Below are 9,602 nucleotides of genomic sequence, written 5' to 3'. Positions count from 1 at the left end.
TCTCAACTATCAGTTGCACCCAGTCATGACCTAAAGCAGGCTGCAGGCACAGAGGGCTAAGAGCAGGAAAATGACAACTTTCTAAAAGTGTAATGATAAATCTGATTTCACCATTAAAGAGGGTTTATCATTACAAGTTCATAAATACCAAACATAACTTATCTACCACCTCTGTTTTAGGAATTACAGCATATTAATTATAATAAGCAATCCCCAATGCTATTCTGTAAGTGGGGTAGGCCTATCAGTAGTGAAAAAACTAGCTTTGGAGTTTATCACTACTAGGACATGTAAAACTAAAAGGTACATGTCCTACCTTTTGATTACCCAGCACCCTGCCCTTTGGTCAACCTGGGGCCTACCTTAGGGTGACATATCTAATGAAAGGGTACTTTAAGGCTTGGCAAAGAGTTTTAAATGCAAAGTTGGCACTGGAGGGAGACACTGCCTTCAGGCTGCAATGGCAGGTCAGTGACAAGTTTTAAGGTGCGACTTCTGGGGGTGGCACAATGACTGCTGCAGGCCCACTGCATGCTCACTGCCACTGGATTCAAGATAGCCTGGCTGATTGTTTCCTGTGCAGGGAGGACCTGGCTTGACAGTTTGGGCTAGATGTTTCCCAAGGGGAGCAGGGTCAACACTGATTTGCATATGGCTGGGTCCATGCTGGGGTGCCATGATGAGCAGAAAAAATGATGCATTAAACCCAGATCTGTGACTGGGGGTGAATGTTTGATTTGTTCTGCATTCTGTCCATTATTTGTTCTTTTTATTTTTGCTGGCCCATGGGTAACATTTTATTTACAGGCTGTGGGTATATAGTATACCACTCTACAAGGGACTTACCTGTAAGTTAAATATGGCAATTAGGTGTATGCTAATCAAACCATGTTTGAGGGTGAGTGCACATGCACTTAAGCACTCGTTAGCAGTGGTAGCCAACTGAGCAAAAATCCAGACAAGGTGGAGGCAAGCAGGTAAAAGGTTTAGGGGAAGACCACCCTAAGGCTGGCAGATCTAACACCTAGTAATGTCGATTTGAGACCTAGTTATGCTAACCTAAGTACAGCTAAATGAACCGTTTTTTCAAATTATTAAAAACACTTTTTCACTAGCTAAAGGATCAAGAGAAGGACAATATGCCATGATATAACAGAAGTGTTAGCATGAGTAGATATTTCCATGGACCTAGTAGACTCATTAATTACGAGCTGGTAAAATGTGGAATTAACCATTTCAGGAAGATTGTTAGGATAATACTGTTTGTAATCAGGTGTGATCATTAGCTCTGAACTGCATTAGGTATCCGCTGGTGGGAGGATACGTTACAGTGAACATGACCAGCTGAGCAAAGTGTGAAGCACACCACCAAAATATGGCCAAAAATGATTAACTGGCTGTGCAGGGAGGTTTTTTTTAGAAGTGCACTCACGTCTTACGGGTAAACATTGTTGGGAGACAATAATGTCATTCCACTCCTTTAAGATGAGAGACCAGAATACTTTGCCGCAGGGGTCACGTGGAAATTTGTAAAATCACATGATGGAGTAAGGACAGCTTTTGAAAGTCTGGTATGTATTTACGGTTGAAAAGGAAAGTGATTCAGTCTTCCGTCTGAGAAAGTGAATACTAACCTCAAAGGGTGCCCTGATCGAAAGGAATTCTTGTGCCACACCTTCATTAACTGTAAGAGAAAAAAAACATCTGTTTGATTGGGCCAGGGGACCTAAGTGGTGCTTCATCAAAGTGTGTGATTGTGTTTATTGATTACTTCAGCAAGTGTGCAGAACTTTGTGGCTGATTCGGTTAATACTCAGTGTGATTAAGCTTTTGGCTGAGATGTTTCACCACAATGAGATGCTGACTATCATCATAAGTGATACAAACATTTCAGGAAGCGCATTGACTAGTTGGGAATAGCGTTGTTGAAAGCTTTAATGCAGTCATTAAGAGAATCATTCCGCTGGCATTCATGTGTGGTAGGAAACAGACAACAGGACTGATAAAACACTGTGGGCCTATTTGACTAACACCTGTGCTTTAGTGGCATGAGCACTGCTCTGTTTAATCAGTTGTAGAGTTTCTGACCGATCCCTAATGCAGACTAGAAAAGAAATCCAAGCATTGGGTGGCTGCTGTGTCGTTTGATGGAAGTAGAGTGAATGTGTGCCAGGAGATTTCTGATGAATAGTGGGATGCACGGAACCACATATTAAGCTCTAATAGTAAGGGAGGATAAAACTATGGGTGAGCTGCTAGCAAAAGTGGACTTCGCTTATATAGAACCAAGGAAAGGTTGCTGATATAGTTAGAATGTGGTAACGTTTAAAGATGGCATAATGCAGCACTTCATCTGTGTGGTGATTTGTGAACATGTGTAAAAAGGAACACAGCAGATATATAGGGGAAAAATAAGTGGTTCAGGAGAAGATGGATGTTGACGAAGAGGAAGACGGAAAGATAGGTGTATCTGTAGATTGGAGTTTTAATGGAGGCCTGAAGGAAGTGATCAGATGGTGTTAGAAATAGTACATTTCGATGAGCTACTGAGGTTTTGGTTCAGCCTCAGGTAATCTACCAATTTCAAGCCAAAAATGAACCTTTTCGTTGACACTTCAATAGGAGGTTATAAAGCAACATGTCCTTGCAATAGGTGCTTTGTCGAGGGATTTGTCTGACAACTGGGGAAGGAAAGGCTTACTCAAATGTCGCATAGCTGAAGTTATGGGTGTTTGGATGAGGTGACACTATCTGAAAGGAGGTTTGGGTGTTGCTCGACCCAGTATGGGTGTTGCTTGACCCTGTACGGAGCTGATGCTCCTGTCATCCAGGGGAAAGCTGTCAGGGGTGCCAGCTACACCATTGTGACTCCATAGGCCATTTTTAGAGCCACAGTATAGAATATTAATACCTACAATCCCTCAAAAGCAGGGGCTATTCAACACCACAGTTTATTTTCAATTTTGATTAACCCCTATGCTGCTGCTATCCCCTCTGTGAGGACAGAGGTGAGACCCACACTTGGCAACAGTATATACTTTTGCTTATTCCCCTACTCTCCGCTTGCCCCATCTGTAGGACTGGGTGGGCAAAAAGGGCTGCAATAATTTGGGCTTACTGTGTAGAGAGTGCTCTGACTGTTTTAGGAGAGGACAAGGACTTTAGTGTCAGATGGTTAGTTTCTATGGTGTAGCAGAAACAGTCGCACAGGGGCCCAGGTTTGTGAAGGTCGTCTCTACCCAAAATATGAGTGCCTTTCACTGCACTAGAAACCAAGTCCATTTCCTTGCTTTCATTTGGGCCCTGTGATCCCATGACCAGTGGAGTGATTCACAAGTCACAGTAAAAGGCATGCATCCCAGAGTTCACTGTAGTGAATAGAATAGAGCTGTGCCGGCACACCTTGCATGGCATAGACCAACAAATTAATAAAGCTGCCTACTTCAATTGCAAATGTAACACTGGGCTTCCTCTCCAAACATGTCGTTCTTGAGATGCTACCTTTATTTCAGTAGAATAGAGGGATATCTTTACTCATCAAACTCAAAAGTGACAGGAGCTCCACCCTGGAAGTGGCAATATAAATGACTGAGAGCCCTCGCTGGAACTGACATAGGTATACGTGAGGGCACGTGGGTTGTGACATTATCTGAACATGTGTTAGTCATGTGTCAGGGTTCTATCACGTGGTCAGGGTTTTGTGCCATCCCTCAACTAATCTGAGCCCGCCCCCAGAGAGCAGTTGTCGGTGATGTGCTGTAAAGGAGTACGCCCTTTTTGAACCATAGAATGCAAACTCAGGAGCCCCATCCTGAAAGAGATCACTCTGTCATTATGAAGAAATTCAACCACCTCATCAAAAAGGCAGCCTCTGAAGTTGGATTGAACAATATCAATATCATAGCCTAACACTATTGGTATTGGATGTGGACGTGGATCAGGCCCCCCCTAAAGATGGGGGTTATGAAGTTACGGGTTTTCAAAAGGACCTCTGCCATCGGTTTGAAAAGCTCAGCCTAAAGGATTTACGTCAGTTGATATCCCCGATTAAGAGGCGACGCCTTGTGCGCCGAATTAAATATAAAAAACAATTTCACCGACATGGAGGATGTTGAAGAAACTATAGCCCCTCCTAACTCACCGGTCTATGAAGATATAAGGTTTCTGGAGGAAACTGCTCTGGAGGCTTTCTTTGTGCAGTTGCCTCATGTAAACTCCGATGCCGGCTCTGCACAGATGAGAGCCGTCACTGAGTGCCATGAAAATGATATGGTTAGTAAGAAAAAAAAAAGTATATGTGGCAATATTTTATTTTTAACTAATAGTTTGTCTTTCTTTCTTTGTTGAACCGTAGAAAGTATCAGCAAGAAGAACCATGGTAGAGGGTCCGCCGTCAAAAGTTAACAATGTAAATTTTACTGCTTATATTGTTCAAAACAGTCCGAAAGATTCTGAAGCCAAAACAAGGGGCCACATAAGAAATCTGTTTGTACCTATAATAGCGCCAATATTGAAAAGGAAACTCCAGGCGTCCCCTATAATGCCATGTGGCCGGTTAAAGGTTTTGCTGCGATGGTTGTGAACAACTGTGTCAAATGTGACTGTATAACTTTTGTTATGGTCATAAAATTAATGATCCACAGCAGGAGTATCACAAGTGTTTATACGACTCGTACACATCAAGAACAATCCACCATATATGTAGCAGGTTAGACCCCTACAAGGTATATAAGATGTTAAGGGTGGAGTATGGGCTGTCTGAGATAAAGAAATATGTCCACTCTGATATGAGTAAGGTCTTCTCAACAACGCAGAAAGAGATCCGATACTCGAACGAACCGGGCTCAAAATGTGTGCATATGCAAGGGATGCATACGTATTTTGATGGAAGGATGGTAGAAAGGGTCATAGAAAGACGTATGTGTAATATTTATTTTAAAAATAGAAGAAACGGCTCTTGAGACCCACAAAGACTGTTTTAAAAAAATGCTTAGTCCGACGGTAGCAGGGCATTACTGCATTATTTAATGTTACATACTTACTCACTTTTAGGACGAGCATCAGAGTGTCACTGCGCAAGATGCCTTTGAGTAACACACAGGATACTTATGGATTGCCAGATTGGTAAATGTGCTGGTCAAAAGAAGGAATAGCTGAAATACACCCTGTAACTCTGCATTATCTGAAGCTTTGTAGGCCTCCCACGGCGATGCAGTGCAACAGTCGAGAGTGTATCACTAAACGGTGTATCACCACGTGGCTATTTACAACAGATGAATACTGGAGTGTGTACAAATGTTGTACGCGGGAGTTAAGACTATTGCTGATGAGTAGGTTATGCAGCACTTACGCAAACAAGTGTATTTCGTTTCATGGGTTGTAGCGGCTGATAACGTGTTGATGGATGGGTTAAGAAAGGTTTATTACGATACAAGAGTGGTCGGTAGCTCAGGAGTGCCGAAGTGCTGTTTAGAAGGGCTCTAGTTCAAAATGAGACAGTAAACAGAGTGCGGGGGAAGAATTGGTTATCTGGGGACGAGGTGTATTCACTCCACAAGCCAGCCAGGAGGCGTTTTAAGAGGAGACCTACCATCATTAATGCGCAAATAGATTATCAATGGCAAGCAGACATAATCAGTATTCAAGATTTAGCAAAGCATAATAACAGAGCTCAATATATATTAACTTAGGGATAGTTCCGTATAAAGATGTTGTCCAAGTACGCCTTTGCAGTAGTACTAAGTGATAAAAGCGGGACTAGCGTCACTGAGGCCTTTAAAGCCATCTTCAGGAAAGGTCGAATTCGTCAAAAACTACAAACAGACGCAGGAAAATAATTTTTAAACAAATTGTTTCAGAAATTATTAAAACAGCACGCTATTCATAATTTTCCAACGCACATGGAGGTAAAGCAGCTGTTATAGAGCATTTAACAGACCTTTAAAGTCTAAGATGTGGAGATATTTCACAACCTACAACACCTACCGATATGTGTATGTTCTACAGGCTTTTATAGATGTTTATAATGCCAGTTACCACAGAACCATCAAAACGTCTCCCATATTGGTAACGCCAGATAACTCATTAAAGGTCAGGAAAACGGTGTACAGAAACTGGTTCACTGACGGTGTAAAGAAGCCTCTTTTAAAAGAAGGCGACCATGTTAGGGTTTGAAACTTGAAAGGGGTCTTTACAAAGGATTACAGCAGACTTTTAATGACTAGTTATTTATAGTGGAAGGTGTGGAGCTTAGAGAGTATGTGTATATTTACAAGTGAAAGGGCTGCGAAGGGGACTACGAAGGGGAAATGGTGTTGTTTTTTTTTACAAGGAGGATTTACGAAAGGTACCCGATGATCTGCACAGGGTGTACAGGGTTGAATACATTCTGAATAGGAAAGGCAGTGGGCCTAACAGGCAGGCCTTTGTCAAATGGAGTGGATGACCCAAGAAACGTAACAGTTGGGTGTTGGCCAGCTCCCTGCAGGGTGTATGGGTATGGGTAGGTCTCACTGTAGTCATCAAGATGGAGGCAATGCCATTTTATATTACTCTGCTGTCCAACGCCTCAAAGGATATGTCCCCGGATAATAAAACTTCGAATTACACAATGAAACTGGCTAAACCTGTGTGCCTGAAAGGGGACTGGGAGGTAGCTCTAACAGAAATACAATGCCCCAGATCAGGGAATACATTTTCAATGCTTGAGGTCAAATTTACTGTAAAGTGTGATCAGGATACTTTAAGCATCCACGCTAGCTTTCCTTGCAGCTATTACCTAACTGTGGCTGCGGTGGTCAAAGCCATCAACAAATCCATAGCCAACATTGAAACATTTACGAATATTCAGCTAGTGTTAGATAACGTTAAAAGGAATGTCTTTCTTAAAGCTCCAAATCTCAATACAGTGTTTAACTGTATGGGTAAATTAAGAATGGATTTTGGAACAGTACAACACATAAAACGCCAAGTAGAACCGGGCCTGATGTGCCCTGATATTAACTGTGGTTTCTATACATTCTACATGTATTGCAACATTGTATAGCCACAGAGGATTGGAATAGTTATTCACAGTTGCTAAGATGGGTCCAGGTGAAGGGTGAAAATACCATGATGGTTAATATTCAATGCACCAACCCTGTCTCTGTCGCAATTTCTAAAAAACATTTTGGCATTATTTCGATCATGATCTTCGACGACCAGTCTGAGCTGGTGTCCTTTAAATCCAGGATAGTTATTGTTAAGCTTCATTTAAGGCTGACTGCTATTAAGAAGTCATCATGGTGATTAAGAAAACATACGTGACCCCTTAGGTACATTACCCTTGGCGACTGACTTATCATGCAAAGTGATCACATGTACACATATAGGGCCTACATCAAGAGTATTCTAAAATACAGCTGTGATGCCCTGGACACCCAGCTTTCAGCAGGGCTCTTCTACAAAGATACTTACGGACAGTTTGAAGACAAGGAGCTGGACAGGAACAATCAAGGTTTTGTAAAAAGAGCAAGCTTCACCATAGGCAGTAGACAGTTTGACTTCCTTGGACATATCCATTTGAACCTTTTCTTCCAAGATAAACTGCTCGTCAATGTTATCGATCTTAAGATCAAACTTAACCCCAACAAGCACTCATTCTGTCTCATCAGTGGGGATGCAGAACAGTATACATCGGTCATACTGTCCGCAAGCTTGTTTGCAAAGAGAGTGAAAGTGTCAGCAAGCGTCAGACTGGCTCACGCCAAAACCTTACAGTTCTTGAACGCCAAGTATGACATGGAAAGAGTAGCTCTGAAGGCATTCAGCATCCCTACCAGTACCAGGTTAACCCAACAGCAAAATTCATTACTGGGGCAGCTATTGAAACTTATTAGCATCGGTTTTGTGGACAATGCCACTTTTAGCGCCCTCCATCCCTCAAACCTTTTCAATTTCAAACACTACAACATCAACTACGCTGCTCTGGTCCATGAGGGGTCTGTGATTCCTGCAAAACTGTACACACCCAGTTTTGGAAAAGCTAATTTCATCAGGGCATATCTTGGTCTGATTTTGATAACTGGGAAACACCTGTGGGAGTCGGGAGTCGTTGCATCAAGAGAAGGATATGGGGCTGGCTACACACTGTTCGCTTTCTATTTGACACCTGATATAGAAGGCAACGACCACTATAATTTGCTCAAGAACAGAAATGCAAAATCTGAAATACATTTTAGACAACCTTTGGCTATGAATGTGAACATGGTTGTATTCTCTGTATTCAACAAAGTAATTTAGGTCAAGCACGCCTGACAGATTCTGTTTGACCATATTTAAAATATTGTAAAATGGCCACTGTTCAGATACCCAAGTTCTTAAGCAGTCATAAATACTTTTTAGGTGCTTTTCCAATTGACGGGCTACCTGAGGAAATAGGGATACAAAGACCCCACACTGTTCGTCTTTAACACAGATCCACATTACAAGGGTGGAACACACTGGGTGGCTCTGTTTTTGGATAGCAACAAGGTTATAGTGTTCAACGTTTCAGCAGTGTTTCCTGAACATAGCATCTTTACAAAGCATATATTCAAACATGTAAAAAAGCTGTTTCTAGGGTAGAGTATAACAAGATGCAGGTACAGGATTCTCTAGCCATCACATATGTGGAACATTGTATATACTTTATTAGTAAAATGTTTGAGGGTATGAAGTTGAGAATTTTTTTAAATCTATATTTGAGTAATCTAGTAACGAATGACAGTATTGTTGTGAAATATGTCAAAGAAAACGGCAAGTCTACATCAAGCTCTGCTAAAACAGAATACAGTATTTGTCAAAGGTGTGAGGTCATGTAACACCTATATGTGTAATGATGAATGTCTACAATAGAAGAATTTTAACTTGAATTCAGACTATTCATCTTTATTCTGACACTAGGACACACATTTTAAAAAGGCTTTAAAAGATGACAGAGGTGTGTTGAAAAGTTAAAGGTGTTTATTACAATTGCATTTTAGTACAAACATTATGCTGATAAACATACTAAAGAAATAAAAGAAGAAAAGTCCTTCAATATGTTATCCATTGCAAAACTATACACACAACCATTGGAACACATATACATCGGATTAAAAGTCAGAAAAAAAACCATCAGGTTGTGGGCCATGGGTGCGCTTTGGACAGTATCTTCTTTTTCAGGTTCCAAAGACGGAGCAGGTGTGCTCTAGGAGGGGGATAGCTCGGGTACAAAAGATGCTGCTGGCGACTGATGGGGGAGCTTTCAAACTTTCAAGCATACATCTGTGGTCGACATTACCGACAATCATCAAAGGAATGTTAAGTTCTGCTGAGGTGTGCAGAAACTGCTCCCAACCTCTACGATTGTTCTGGAGAGCTAGTGTTTTGGGGTGCCTGAGATGTTTGACTAGGTTGTACATGTGGGACCCAACAACCAGCTGACCTTTGTGGAGGAATTTGCCCCGCTCATTCCACGAAGTCAGGTCTTTAGAAGCTGACATTTTACTTACCAACATTTGCGTGGCACCTCTGTACCTTTGACTTATATTTTTTTTAAGTTCTTCAACAAAGACATCTGAGGATGGTGGTGGTAATGGTGG

The 9,602-nt window shown here is 41.7% G+C and overlaps 1 protein-coding gene across 1 annotated transcript; it reads left to right on the top strand.

The window, feature by feature from the left end:
- The first annotated feature begins 7,341 nt into the window (after window positions 1-7,341).
- On the top strand, window positions 7,342-8,280 carry LOC138301699 (uncharacterized protein F54H12.2-like). The gene has a single exon (XM_069242216.1). It carries the CDS (start codon window positions 7,342-7,344, stop codon window positions 8,278-8,280), a length of 939 nt encoding a protein of 312 aa, XP_069098317.1.
- Window positions 8,281-9,602: the final 1,322 nt, after the last annotated feature.

Source organism: Pleurodeles waltl, chromosome 6 (assembly GCF_031143425.1).
Source record: "Pleurodeles waltl isolate 20211129_DDA chromosome 6, aPleWal1.hap1.20221129, whole genome shotgun sequence".
NCBI classification, from domain to species: domain Eukaryota; kingdom Metazoa; phylum Chordata; class Amphibia; order Caudata; family Salamandridae; genus Pleurodeles; species Pleurodeles waltl.
Note: the sequence above shows the minus strand (reverse complement) of the source record. Positions and strands in the feature narration are given on the sequence as shown.